This window comes from Lissotriton helveticus, chromosome 5_1 (genome assembly GCF_964261635.1).
Source record: "Lissotriton helveticus chromosome 5_1, aLisHel1.1, whole genome shotgun sequence".
Classification (NCBI taxonomy): domain Eukaryota; kingdom Metazoa; phylum Chordata; class Amphibia; order Caudata; family Salamandridae; genus Lissotriton; species Lissotriton helveticus.
In genome coordinates, this window is record NC_136065.1 from 138,767,349 (window position 1) to 138,782,826 (window position 15,478).

General features: G+C 43.1%; 1 protein-coding gene across 1 annotated transcript in view; it reads right to left on the reverse strand.

Annotated features, from left to right (window-relative positions):
• Positions 1-15,478, reverse strand: part of CCDC187 (coiled-coil domain containing 187) — a 282,400-nt gene that overhangs the window by 181,124 nt on the left and 85,798 nt on the right. Inside the window, exon 10 of the mRNA XM_078640350.1 lies at positions 13,673-13,766. Within this exon, the coding sequence (XP_078496476.1) occupies positions 13,673-13,766 (94 nt within the window). The remainder of the gene's footprint in view (positions 1-13,672; positions 13,767-15,478) is intronic.

The following is a 15,478-nucleotide window of genomic DNA, read 5'->3' on the forward strand; positions in this document are numbered from 1 at the left end:
GTTCATTCTGTGAATCCCGAAAGTAGTACGTTCACTCTGTGAATCCCGAAAGTAGTAAGTGCATTCTGTGAATACCTAATAGTAGTAAGTTTAGGATTTAGTCTTAAGTTCATTCTGTGAATCGGGCCCAATAGGTCTGACTTTAAACTGGTGACACATGAATACAAAGGAGTAACAGAAGATCAGAGTGGTCCACAACCCAGGTGAAGTGAAGTGACAACCACACCAATGACAATGAGATAACATGGATGCCGAGCATCACACACTCCAGAGAAAATCATCTACTCATCACAGTGCAATAGATTCATTTAGAATAACAAGTTTAAAACCTGGTTTTAAAAGGGTGTTTTTTAAAGTTAAATTCACAATTATGTGGGCAGCCATTGAGGAGGTTGAGGCAGTTTGACCACAGGTGTGTTGGGATAGCTGAGCCCCTATTTTCATGGTAAATGTTCGTGTAATTGGAATTTCTAGCGATAGTGGACATCAATGTCAATGTCCGTGATAATGCAATTTCCGCCAATTGTATTTTTTTTCCCTCTGGCAGTAACATGAAAGAGTGGGAAATAACTTACTCAACATATAGGCCCTCATTATGATGGTAGGCGTAACGCCACCGGCACCATGCCGGTGGCGGTCCGCCCTTCATCCAGGGCATCGGTCTGACCGCTGCATTACAGTGCAGCCAGTCGGACAGCAGAGGTCGGGGGCAAGACTCTCGCCTCTGGCAGGATCAAAGATCCCTTCAGGACGGCGTCGGATTCCAAACCCCACAATGGAGTTCGTGCCTGTGCATGCATTGCCGTAGGGATTAGAATATCCCTTTCTGACTGTCTGTTCATGGTGGTCCCACCGCCATTAACAGACAGATGGAAAGGGACTCTGGGTCTCCCAAGAAGGGCCCCCGTCCTCTGTGGGCCACTGCTATGTAGTGCCCCCAACACATCCGTGCACCGTGTGCCAGGCACCCCTTGGTGCATGGATGTGCACTAAGTGCCTTTTCGACTGCGGCTTGTGCTGCAGCCCTTATCCTGGACCACAGAATAAGTCGCAGTAGAAAAAGCATTTTATGACCGCCTGCACAGCGGTCATATCCTTATCAGGCAGGTGGGATCACCGACAAATTGCCAGATGGTCACCTGCTCGGAACGATGGCGATCGGCCATCCGATTGACCGCCATCGTAATAAGGGCCATACTTTCTGTTTGATGCACAAACCGAAAAAAATGAAAGTGGTTTTGTTTGAAGCCTAAATCCACGTTTATGTGGGCAACTTTGGAGGAGGTTCAGCAGTTTACCAGGAAAGTCTCAAGAGGTCTTTAGGTGGAAGTTCACAAATCACCACCATTTAATGGAGATATTTAGGCTATTGGAACATATTCTTGATTCCCATACTGCTCAAAGGATGATGATCTTTCTGTGTTCATCTACCGATTGCAAGTCATGTGCTTGGTAGCCTCCTACCTCGTCTTGGCTTTCTTGTTCATTCTAGCTTTGTATTTGTCAGTCATCCTTTTAGATTGTTTTGAATTTCTAAATTCATTCACATTACTCTCAGGGCCTTATTAAGAGTATTACTTATGGTGGCAGAAAGACCGCCGCCACACTGCACACCTGCCCGCAGTATTCTGAGTGTGGCGATTGGACCCACAGAGGACTGCCGCATCCGTCGGGATCCAGCATACCTCAGCCCACTGCCAGGGAGCAGGCATATGCTGGTGGTGCCACTCCAGCACCGCAGAGCATATTATGAGATGCCTGTCCACCAGCCATTTTCATGGCAGTGAGCCCGCCATGAAAAGGGTGGTTGAGAGACAACTTCCTGCTCCTGGGACTGGGGTGCATCCAGGGGGAACAAGTTGTGCCCCCCTGGAACTGCACTCCTGTTTCTGTGTGGTGTGGGATGCACAACATGGAGCATGCCACACTGTGTAGTAAAGTGCAGTCTGCACTTTCACTGCAGTGGTCTGCATGTTAGGCTCTCCTATGAGCCTAACAGGCCACCTCCATAGCACATCCTGCCCGCAATGGATTATACTCATACTCCAGCAGGCAGGCGCACCACAGGTTTGGTGGTTTTCCTGTCGGCGCGGCATTCACGGGCCGACAGGAGAACCGCCAAACTCTTAGTAAGGCCCTCAACGTTTAAGTGAATAATGTGATCCATTGACTTACAATTACTTCTAACAACTGGATCTCTGACATATTGTCTTCCAGTAAATCCATGCTTCTTCGATAATTCTGCAACTTTTTTAATTACAGTTGCTTTTAGAGAGTTATACTTCCTCTTGTGTGGAATTTATACTTGTGTTCTATGCATGAGTATTTGAAGTTCAAGGTAACTTTATTTAGTTTAAAAGTAAAAAACCCATTAAAAGTCAATAAATTCATAGTAACATTTCATCATCACGAACCATCAAAATCATAAAACATGCTACAATTCTTTACAAAATTTCGGTTTCACCACACGTGACCTCAGTCAGAAAACATGAAGTTCCTCAGGCTTACTAGACTGTTTGAAAAAGAAGCAACATGCATGAGTAACAAATAACCGGGGGAAGCTTACATTGTTACTGTGTTTCACAGTAAATAATACACCATTTTGAACAAAAGTAAATAATAAAACATTTTTAAAGAAAAAAGTATGCTTTGGTTTGCTCCTTGATATGTTCCTCCTTATGCATTCCTTAGGTGAACAGGTTTGCCATATGGCTATGTCCCTTTCTCATAATCCCTTAGCCTGCATGAAAGTCAATATTCAACCGTCAAAAGACTTTTATCTTATGCAGGGTTATAGGACAGGGTGCCCCCTGTCCCCTCTACTATTTCTTCTCTCAGTAGAATCCTTATTTCATTGCATAAGATCCAATAATACCGTAAAAGTTGCACCCTTCTTTCGAGGAGTCCCAAATCTGGCTGTCTATACAGACAATGTTCTGATTTTTTTCTTCTGATGCATATTAAGCTGTGCCTGAAATCCTTGGTAAACTCACTCAACATGCTGATGTCTCGGGCTACTCTCTGAATAGGGAAAACACTTTTCCCACTTAACATTTGTCTCCAATAAATAGCCACGCAATCCCACTTGAAATGGCAGCCCTCTAAAGTAAAGTACTTAGGCATTGAACTTACACTTACAATTGAGGACAACAGAGCACATGTTTAGGATACTCTACTCGACAAAAAGAAAAAACTTGAAAGATATGTGGTCACCTAGACATATTTCTTGGGGACGTGTAGAAACCCTTAAGATGATGGTCGCTCCAAAAATTAATTTTATCATTAGCATGTTTCCTATGTAACTCTCTGACTCTTGCCACATATCTGTCAACTGACTAAACTCTTCCTTCATCTGGTGAGAGAAACACACGAGAATCTCACTGCGTAACCGACAATCTGAACAATTCAAAGGAGGGCTTGTCCGCCCAAATGTTACTCACTACAAAACTTGTTTCCGGGCTAAGCAAGCCACTTGAAGGTGGAACGTCGAATCTTCTTATCGCCCCCAGGGGTCGACATCGAAGTGGATCTCATCAGTCCCCTCTCTCTTATAAGTACTCTTAACAACTAGTGCCTCATTTATTTATGTTTATAAAGGGCATACTATCAGCACTTAAGATATTGGATACTTGTTTTATTAATAAAATAAAGGGGTCCTATCAAGCTTCTCTATGGTTCGACCCCCGCTTTAAAATGGACTACACTAAGAACTTCTGGAAAGACTGGACTGCCCATGATATCCTTAACGTTGAAGATTTAGGCAGCAATAAACAACCAATCTCTTTCGCTATGTTATATGAGAAATGTCATCCTAAACCTTATTATGTTTACAATGTTTGAAGATAAAAGTTGCACTGAGAAAATGTCATCAACCTCACTCCGAGACGGTCTTATATTTTTTGAGTTGCTAGTGAACAAACCTCATACTGCAACCATAAAATATAAACATTTACAAAAAAGTCTCTACCAAATAGTAACAATGTTCCGAATAAATAAACGGAATCCTGCACATGAAATATTATTGCCCCTCTTCCACCCTCTGGATGGGATGAAATCTGGAACTCTCTCTTGAGGTATAAAATATCCCCCTTTTACTCCAGTGTAAATATTGGACCGTGCATAGATCCTTCTAGTCCCCTACATGACAACACAAACTAGGATTAAAAGACCCACATTTAAAAATGGACTACACCAAGAACTTCTGGAAAGACTGCACTGCCCATGATATCTTTTACGTTGACGATTTAGGCAACAATAAACAACCTATCTCTTTCGCTATGTTATATGAGAAATTCCACCTTAAACTTATTACGTTTACAATTTTTGAAGATAAAAGTTGCATTGAGAAAATGTAATCAACCTCACTCCGAGGCGGTCTTATATTTTTTCAGTTGCTAGTGAACAAACCTCATACTGCAGCCATAAAATATAAAAATTTACAAAAAAGTCTTTACCAAATAGTAAAAATGTCCCGAATATTCACTTGAAAATGTTGTCTTAGCTTGACTGAGGGAATCTCATTAGGATCTAGATATACACCTAAATCCTTTTGGTGAATCCAGCTAACGAGTGAGTCACTCCTTACAGAAACATACATTTTCCCTGCAGTAAATCTATCTTTAAAAATAATCGATCCATTAAAATACCCCACTAGTTTGATGGGTTGACCACTATAGCCTTTTGGAGAAATATCAGGTTTTAATAACTTGACCTTGTGTGCTAAATGTTCCTCAAAGAAACCTGTAGGAATTAAAGTAATCTTAGCACCGGAATCAAATAACATAGCTACAGGAGAACCGTCAATATCAACTGTTTCCCAAGGACCACTTGTGCCGTCTTGAACTTGCATGATGAAATCATCTTCAGATGAATCATCAACAAATTCACACAATACTTCTTGAATTCTCTTTTTTATACTAAAAGTAGTAGAACTACGACAACAATTAGACAAATGACCTTTCTTACCACATTTTTTGCAGATAGATTTCCAGCCAGCACAACCTTTAAAATTAGCATAATGTCCAACATCACCACACCTTGACATTTCCTGTGTTGGATTGTGAAGTATTGCTAAGATTTTCATGTTGTGGATGTGGAGCAATGTTACAACCTTTCGGTGGAGGAGGTATAGTGGAGCTATAGGAGTTCTTTTTGCGCACAGAAACAGTTTATGCCATAACTTCTTTTTGTACTATGCTATTTTTCTTTATTTCTTCAACACAAGCTTCAAGGTGTTCAACATTTTTGGCAAGGGTAACAACCTCTAATAAAGAAGGATCATCTTTTTGCCAGAAGCTTTCTCTAGCTTTCTCTACACAACAACCTAACATAAATTGATCATGAAGTCTTTCTTCAGAACTGACACCAAATGAACATGTACACGCAAGTTTTCTTAACACATAAACATATTCTTCCACAGATTAACCTGACCTCTGCATACGCTTCCCAAATTGATTTCTTTCCAAAACTCTTGAAACTTTCGGTAAATAATGTATATCCAATATTTTCATCCATAGTTCATAGTCATTTAAGTTATTACCTGTCTCATCAGACAAATCAGGAAGAGGATTTGACAAACTGAGCGCATGAAATAAATGTAGGTAAGCTGTGCGCATCAGCGAAACCAACAGCAGACTGAGCCCAATTCGTTGTAACTTGAGAAATTTGAGCATTTTAAAAGAATGAAGGCAAGCTGTGCACGTATGGAAACAAGCTGTGCGCATCAGTGGTAGTTGAAACAGAGCTGTTGCCTAGGAATAGAAAAATGCTGGCGACCACACGCGGTAGTTGAAGCAGAGCGGTTGACTAGGAACAGGAAAACGCTGACGACCACACGCTGAAATGTGTTTAAGCATGGGCGGAAAATCAGTTCCGCTCGCGGATTTTGCGGATTTTCGGTAAAATCGCAATCCGCGAACGCTCGCGAATTTACCGAAAATCCGCAAATTCTCACGCAGCGGATTTTTTTTTCTAGGTGATACAATTTTGCGGCGTGCGGCGTAAGTTCGCAATTGCGAAAATGTAGGTGCGACGGCCAGCAACAATCTCGCACTAGCGAAATTACAAAATTTGCAATTCTGCACAAGAAATCCACTAGCAAGCAGCATAGACCTTCAGAAAATGATGATTTTTATCAGAATAACTCCTCAGGTTGACACTTGCCTGCACTTTATTGGATTTGAGGCCTTTTGACTTTCTTTGGATCACTTTTGGACTAGAAATCAACTTTCACAAGTAAGTTTTTTTGGGGCATTACAGTTTCTGTTCTGCAGAAAAACAAGTTTTGCTAAACTGAAAGCACTCAGCAGGTGCAAAAGTTCAAATTCATCATTAGTAACCATTCCCTATAGTGCTTCCTGACTGGGGCCCCTCCAGAGTTCAGTTGCTAGTTGCAACAATTGTCTGACCCTGCTCTGACCCTCACAGCCGGATCATAGAATAGCTACAAGTAGGCCACAAAGGTCCTGGAAAAAAAAAATGCACTGCAACAGAAAGCAAATTACAGATAAGGAAGCAGGTGCCAGGCTGGATTTTTAAAACAGTGACACATTAATAAATCAACCCCAAATTAATTCATGTCAGTTGAAGCAGGGCAGGTGTGCTTGCTTTTCCCCCCCATAATCTACAGTGATGATGATGAACCAGAGGGTGGCATTGATGTACCAGAGGGTGGCATGGGTGAAACAGAGGGTGGCAGTGTTGAAACAGAGGGTGCTGTGAACCATTGATGATGAACCAGACGTAGAAACAACATAGACGCGACCGTTGCGTGCCGACAAGTAAGTTCGCAATTGCGAACTGGTACAAAATCCTCGCGAACTGGCAGAAACCCTTGCGAACACTATAAAAACAAAAAAATCCGCAAATTCGCGAGAATTCGTGGATTTTGTGGATTGCGAGTTCGCAAATACGCAAATTCGCGAACGCCAGATTCGCAAAATTCGCCCATGCTTAAATGTGTTACGTCACAGCACGTTACACCACGTTGAGGAGGAAGACGTGATAGAGGGTGAGGATGAGGGAAGTCCTCGCATAGCTCCTCGTGTTTCCCTTATAGATTAGAGGGAGAGAAAGCCTAAAGGAACTTCAAACCAAGGACTCTCTCATGTGGCAAAAGAAGAAAATGGAGAGAGAGATCGTGCAGCTCCTCACGCTTCCCTCAATGCTAAGGCGGGCTTAAAGAGCTGGAGAGCTTCATGAACGGGAGTTTTCACGCGCTGGACTCCCTCACTCTAAGCCCTATCCCCCTCAAAAAAATAAAAACGCCCTGCCCAAAAATGAAAAAAATTAAATTAAGGAATTCAAAGTACAATCAAAAGAAGGTCCAAAGCCCACGTCAACCACCAGATCTCCTTACATGGAAAGAAGTGTGACAAGGAATTTCTCATTTTCTTGGTAGGTAAGAAAGGTATTACATCTCGTATTAGATTGAGGTTTTGTAGATTATATTCTTGATAGAAGACAGCAGGAGATCTGGTATGTGAAATAAGCGTTGTAAACGAAGCGGCCTTGAGTTGAAAATTAAATTGAGTTGGAGTGTTGAAATCTGTAGAAGGGTCAGATCTTCTTCTAAGTCATCGCCAATGAAATGAAGTAGGATGCAGCAAGTAGATTGAACATCATTATACTTTATTAAGTAATAAGTAAAACACTCCAGCCTCAGTGGTGCAGCCAGCATCAGCACTGGTCAAGCTCTGAATAACTGCCTCACTTCAAGTATCAGCATTCCTTCACTCTGGGCAACCAAGATGCAGTTCCCACATTCTAATTAGGCTAACACTGATTTACATTGCACATCAGTCTTAGCTACAGGATACTACACTCAGCCCTATGCTGGCATTGTGGAGTTTCCGCGGCTAACTTAGATCACTTATTCTTCTATTGCAAACATATCAAACCTTATTTGGTCACAAAACGAAGAGACTCTGAACAAAATATTTCGGCCGAAATCCTGCAAAACAAGCTAAGTGTTTACTCGTGTACAAGGTATTTTCAACCATACCTCTTTTCCTTCCAGGATGTGCCAGGTTCGCTCCAACCCCCCTCCCGAGACCCATGGTGCAAGTAGCGCCCTGTTTTAAAGTGAGATATTAGTTTGAGATACCATCTTGAGGGGCACTGACCTTTTGGTCCATTGATCCCTTCATAAGGAGTACACAGATTGTGTTTTTAACCCCTTTTAGAATAATTCTTGTAAATAGACACCTTTAGCACTTCACTTCCCAGAGTTACTCGCTATCATCCTCTAGGGGCTATTCGGATGGTGTTAAAAATCAGTGTTTACTTTGGGAACACCACATATGCCACATATTTTGGAGCACTATGACTAAACAGTAAGGCTGATATTAATAATATGTATGTTTGTCTTCTGTTTGTCTATGTCTTTTCACGTTACAGGTGCTGTAACACTCCAAAACCTGGAGTATTTTTGGAATGACCAACTCGCTCTTCTTTTTTAAGCACTTTTTCACTTTTTTAATTTTCACTTTCACGTCCCCAGGTTAGGGTGGGCGATTAGAGAGTCCATACCGCCGGGGTTTAGTCCGGACGAATGCCTTGGTAAAATCAAACCACCCATATGGCAGAAACATGTTGACTGAGAATTATTAATATTAGTATTTCTGAATTTAACCAACCCTTATACCTTGGCAGCTAAATTCAGACACATAATACTCCCTGTTGTGTGCCTTAGGGATCACTTATTAAAATTTACTTTTTGGATACCCTTTTAGGCACTATTAACCTTCACTTTATTTCATAGCACGCCCTCCCCACACAACCAGCTCCGCAGTCTTTCTGGCGTCGCAGCACACCAAAGAGGCACTCGACCTCTTTGGTGGGGTGATGATGAAGCATGACACTGACTAAGTCGGTGTGTGAGGGCTTTCTTTACCACCCAAAGTGGGTGTGTGAACCTTGTTTTGACTCCATCTCTTGTGGTTTTCAGAGATTGATTTGACCTCTCTGTTCTTGTTTATTTTGGTTATAGAATCCCCAAGAGCATTCTGTCCGACGTTAATCCGTGTACGCGGACAGTGCAGTGCGTGGCAGCGTGCTTGCGAGGGCTGCGCGTGTGTGATCCCCGCTGGTAGGCTGACTGCCTTGAGGCCCCGCCTGAGCACCGGACTAAATTGAAATTGTTAAGTGTGTGAAATGCCGCCTGAATGCGAAGCTCCGTGAATGCGGCGCACATTGTTGTAAATGCGAAGCTCCGTGAATGCGGCACACATTGGGGTTTGGCGACGCCCCTGTCAGAATGGTTAGGGCCAAAAGCGAGTACTGTGAAGGTTATCAGTAATGCTGCGTGAATGGCGCGCGTGAATGGCGCGCACCGTCAATGCGGCGCCCCGTGAATGCCGCTCCCATTTGTTGTTTTTTTCTGGCCAGGACCCTCTGACAACACCGACGCCCACAAGGGACTACTTTACCACTAAAGTTCTTTTACCTTTGTAATGTATATGGTGGGCAGATGTATAGTCTATGTCCATCTGCTGCAACTGCCCTTTCCAATGCTGTATTGGGTGTTGTGATTGGTGCTGTACTTCTTGAGCTTACCAGCCTCAAAGGTTTCAGCTCTCTCTTTATAATAGTAGTTTAGAAGATAGATAATTGCAGCCCACCTTTCCCCTTCTTTCCCTCTAATTTTTTTCTCCTTTCCTTTCTTTAATATTTTCCCCTGTTCCTCTAGAGTATATGGATGTTATTTTTTATTTTAATGATACAATATTTGGTGTCTTTTTTTTCCAATTCTTGTAATGTCTGTAAGTTTGGTTCAATAAAAACTTCAGCAAATAAAAAAAAAAGTGTGAGATTTGCTGAATATTGAGATCTTTGCTCCATCCAGTTTTACCTTTTTGCTTTTTTTCCCAGAATCCAGTGACCGAGGCAATTGTGCTATTTATGTATGCATGGTTGTTCACTAAATCCACTGATTTATGGAATCCTATCAAGGCTAAACTATCTGCTTGCAGCTGGTACACGGGGGATTGTTAAGACAGAAAAAAGGACCTCACATGTAAATCAAAGTACTATATTAATAGAAACACTAAGCACGATTAATTAGTTGATCATCAGCATGTTTCATTCGATATGAGTATAAAATATTATCCATTCAGACATAAGTACCAGGCTTTTTTTCTCCTGGAAGCCCAGAGCACTCGTATGTTTTCTGGAATGCTTCTGCAATCTTTTGTGAATTTCAAATTCCAACCAATTAAATGCAATTGCACATGACTAATTGTCCGTAGTATACAATTGTGCATGTAGAATGCTTTGCACGAGCATCATTCTTGTGCTCTCCACAACCAAAGTATGTTTTCCCATGGAGAAACCCCTTCCACTATTCCCTACACACTTTTTGAGGATGTTCTTATCCATTCCACTTTGGAAATAGAGATACTCCTCCTCTTGAAGGCAGTAAATCTTTTCTGCAAATCTTCAATGAATTTGTGTGTGCACAGAATCTTTTCAGTGCGCCCCCTACCTGGAACGCTCACTTCTCTCCCACGGGAGAGGCTTTCCTGATGCGTAGCGTTACACCCCGCTGGGGTAGTATAATGCATGAGTAAAGCAGTTTGCAAGAGCAAATTCACCTTTTGTGAATTGTTAAAGTGACTTTGCATTCGTAAATCATGCCACGTGCAAAGCCTTGTGAATGGTCCAGCGTACAATTAAACTGGGGTTGAGCCTGAAAATCTGATGCCACTGCACCTACTGCACCATTGATAAGATACTTCTCTGATTTAAGTCGTGCATACACCACTGAAAATGTCCTAGGAGGAAGTGATAACCCACCAACAACAAAAGACAAACTTCAAAAGGTAAACAGTGCCACCCGCAGGACAAGTAGTGAACTGTTTACTTCAGCAGACAACTGGGCCTCAATTACCACCACGAAGAACTGCACTGCCTCAGCGCAGTCGAGCGCCTGATGGAAACTAAACTTCATACATACATATATGACTCCGAATTTCTCCAAGTTAATGCATGAGAATAAGTCAGAAACTCACCTGAGGCGGACCGGCATATATGAAGAAGTAAAAGACAACCCTCTGCGGGTGGGTGCAATGTGTTACTGAATCCATCTGCAAACGGATGCCTGGGATGGGGCCCTCAACACGCCAAAACCCGCTTTCCTAGGAGAGCTATGGGGGGTCACACTGACTGTGTCCAGTGCTTAATTTGTAAAAAGGTACAGTGCCAGGGCTCTCGTCAAGAAGCCACTGCAGCTTGCACCACACATTACCCCTGCCAGAGCTGTCAATGACAGAACCAACACAACTACTCACCATCACACTCCTACAAGTCCGACAATTTGGAATATTTCAGGCCCCAAAGCTCTAAGAATGGCTTGGGCAGCAGGTAATAGCCATTTTAATGTATATTGAACTAAATAATTAGATGTTGTTGTGGTCCTCTCTAAATTACCATGACAGCGCCACCATGTGGTAGACTTAGGCTGTTAGGGGCGCTGGTGTTAAGAATTAAGTGCAGGTGCCAAGCAGCCGAAACCACCGGCTCAAAATAAGCACTGTGTGCCACCTGGATGAGGCCCACAGTGTGTCTCTTAACAGCTTCTTGGGCCTCTGTGCCTTTCAAATAGCGGGAGCGGGGACTCTCCCATTTGCACAGGAACACAATCCTGTGCAAACAAGGGGATGCCCGTTGTGATCGCAGCAGCATATATTTTGCACTGTTGTGGACGGTATTATAGAGGGAGACACAAAAGCCTCTGTCACCATTTTTATAATGTCAAAGTGCCCAGTGGTGGAAAAAGTGGATACAAATGCCCGTTGCACCCTCTGGGTTCTTTCTGTTATGTGGCCTCTAGTGTCTTTCACACAGAGACTTCACCTGCTAAAAGTAGAGAAATAGTGGGGGAGGGAGAGGGTTTGGAATAGCAGAAAAGATTGTAGATTCTACTGATAATTGGTCATTTACAATGGGACCTTAAGGGTCCCATATGAGGCCTGTAGGATTCCTTAGGTGCCAAGAGTATGGTATGGGATATGTACATATGTATAATAAATCACTCCACTGTGAAAAAACATGTTTTGAACATCATTGCCACAGACCGCTTACAGGAGACCAGGGCCGAGAAATATATTCAACGCTTTGAAGGTGGGCTTGTGCAGCAGCGCTTGCACAATATAAATCAATAAACAACAATAAAAAATGAAAACTGAGCCAGGATTTGTGGTGGTTACGTCACGAACTGACATACAGATATTTTGTCAGTCTTTTACACCACCGGTGACTAAATGCTTTTACGGGTCAAATATTAGGCTTTCTAATTTGGGAACCGCAAAAGCAATATAAAACATAAGGTGATGGCCCTCAGAAGAGTGGATTGGGAAGGGCACAGACAAAGGAGACGAGGCTACTACAGGGAGAGGACCTAGGCTAAGGTTGAGTGGCAGAATACAGGATGTAGCCAAACCATACTGGTTCCAGATGTGCCGGCCATAGCAGCAGGCAATGCTCAGCAGGCCCTTCATTATTGGTGCCGGACAAAGCTTTGGGCTTGGGTAGTGGACAAAGCACGTGGCCAAAGGCTACACCTTCTGTCCAGCGTCCATTTTGCCATGCCCAGGAGCAGAAGTAAATGGGTGGAGCTGTGTCCAAAATCACATCCTGAGTCTGCAAGGAACAGCAGAAGGCTCTGACCAGTGGCCACTACCAGGAGGGATACTGGACATGGTCTCAGGCCATTCCCAGTAGAAACTGGGTGCCTAGTATGACTGAAGAGCCCAGTCAGACCCGACTGGGAATGGTAACAGACACTAATGCCAAGCCCTGAAATCATTTGGCAATTTCCAGTGGGTACTGAGGGTGGGAATCCAAGTACATCATTGCAAAATTCAAGACATTCACCGAAGAATTGTTAAAGGGATGTTATAAAGTCTACTAAGATCATAAGCTAACAAATGCCACCCATACATATAATAAAAACCTTAAAAACATCAATTAAGGGAGCATTATATGTATCATCTAAAATGTTCATACCACAAAATTAAAGAGTTGTGGTTACCTAGGTAACGTGTTCTGCTAAAGTTTTCCTTCGGCTATGACATTTGCCACGCTCTGTCAGTCTTTGAACGTTGGGCGTGACCTACGGTCATGCCCTATGGCGAACCACCAAACCGAAGGGGTACTGGAGATGCCATGCCCATTCACACTGCTCCTGCAGCCAGGTGGGCATGGCCTTTACATTTGCCCTGAGGGATCTGGACAAAGGTTGTGGTCTATGGGATTGAACTGCCTCCAGTGCACCCTGGGCATGGGACTTGACTGTGTCCAATTGGCTCTGAGCATGGTCCTGGCATACGGCCATGCCCTGTGCAAGCTCCAAATGCCAACAGTGCCCAGGGGCATGGCCACTGCCAAGTTGGTTGTGCTCTGACCACCTAGGGAGGCCCCCAACTATGCCATGTACCTAACACTACTGCTTAAGCACCCGTTAAGTGTGAATTGTTACAAAGCATGGCCCCTTATACATGACGTGGTGATGGTAGTGCACAGGAAGGGCCTTCTAGAGATGCCACTTCTGGAATATTCAGAGAGGGTTCTAGCTGGGAAAAATAGTAATATTTGGCCTATGTGGTAATAGGTGGCAAGTGCTCAACACCCCAACAATTGCTACACAAAATAAACATTGATTAAAGGAGTTTACCTTCCATAGGAGGGGCTGCCGGGCGAAGAGACTCCGGGGGGGTCATGGTTCCAGTCTTTCCCTAAGGAAGGTTTCTGGGCAGTGATCTTCAAGTCTTTAAAAAGCAGAAAAGGAGAACTTATGTGCAAACTATAAGATGTGAGAATGTAAACATAAATACATGAAAATCTTTAGGTTTTATGTCATATCATATCATTCTTTATTTCGGTCACGGATATGGCCATAAAAGTACAGTAGATAAGAGGCAGTATATTTGATTTGATTTGATTATCGGATTTGTAGAGTGCACGAATGCCCCTGGGCGTCTTGGCGCTAAAAATTACTTAAGACTGCCGGGGGTGGGAGAAGAAGGTATGCCAGGGATGCCAGGAATTATATGGACAAGATTATTTTGAAAAGAACCAGGTATATGTCATGTTAAAATACATCTCATATTAAGTGACATTTTATCTTAACCCCTTGTCTGTGGGGCAAATTTCCCCGCTGTGCTGGGGGCAAGGGGGCGCATACAGCGCCCCGGTGCTCATGACGAGGTCAGCTCGTCATGAGCTACGGCGCTCCGGTGCTCATGACGAGCTGAGCTCGTCATGGTCACACCCGTTCCCATGGAACGTTCAGCACAGCAGGGGAATCAGCCCAGCGTGCGAGCGTTCCACGGGACGGGCGCGGTCATGACGAGCTCAGCACGTCATGAGCACCAGAGCGCCGTAGCTCATGACGAGCTGAGCTTGTCATGAGCACCCAAGGGATTAAAGAATAAAAAATCAGTGACCAAACAAACATTAAAATACATATATCTTACTTAGCCTCTCTGGCCAGTTCTCTTAATAAAAACAGCTATAAAATCAGAACACATAAATAAACAGCACTTTAGTGCTGCAGTCGATGCTTAAAAATGAAACAGGCCTAAAAACCAGCTAAAACAACATTGCATTCCTCCTTTTGATGGCACATTTAAAAGAAGAAGAACATATTGACACAGTTCGGAGGGAACTCCATTGTTTGCAAGTATTCCAGGGCAGCCGGAGAGGTCTGATGCCCCAGTTGTATGTCACTTAGACTCGAGTTAAATTCGTTGTGTTTAGACGATGGATAAAATAATAGATTGCCAAGTGAAATGCAGTTTGCAGTTCCGTGAAAACTAACTTTAGAGTGTTCATGTTTCATCTAAGTGAAGTACTTCCTAGATTGGTCGCATGAGTAGAGTCATAGTTTTGTTCAGAAGTAAAGAGAAACAATCTTTCATAGTTGAATAAATATTCTGCCTAAACCTGATGCCACCGAGCTGGTGCTTGATCAGTGGCGGAAAAAATAAAAGTTATTAATACATTTAAAAAAATGACTCTTACCTTCAATTCTGGCGCAACGTCCTCCTCACTAGCCAAGAGGTGTCAGTGTCCAGGCCAGAGGAGGCACCACCAGGAGAGGAAGATGGAAGGGGGGAGACAGGAAGGGCAGAAGACAAGGATGTTGAAGGAGAAATATGTTCTAGAGGGGAGAACGGAATAGAGAAAGCAGGGGCAAATATGGTCAATGGGTAGAAGGTGTTATTTTGGATGAAGCAGAAAAAAGAAGAAAGAATGAAAATAGGCATATATAGGCATAAACTTAGAAACGAAAAAAAAAGGAAGAAAGTGAAAAAAGGAGACAGTAAAGGCCTTCTAGCCTTTCTTTGCTGCCCTTCAGTATAATGACGGAGGACTTCATTGATGTCAGATGTGATACCATCATTGATTATAAAGTGTTGCTTTAAGGTTGAGCAACCCGTCTACTTTATTTTCCTGGCGTATGACATTTTTATTTGAA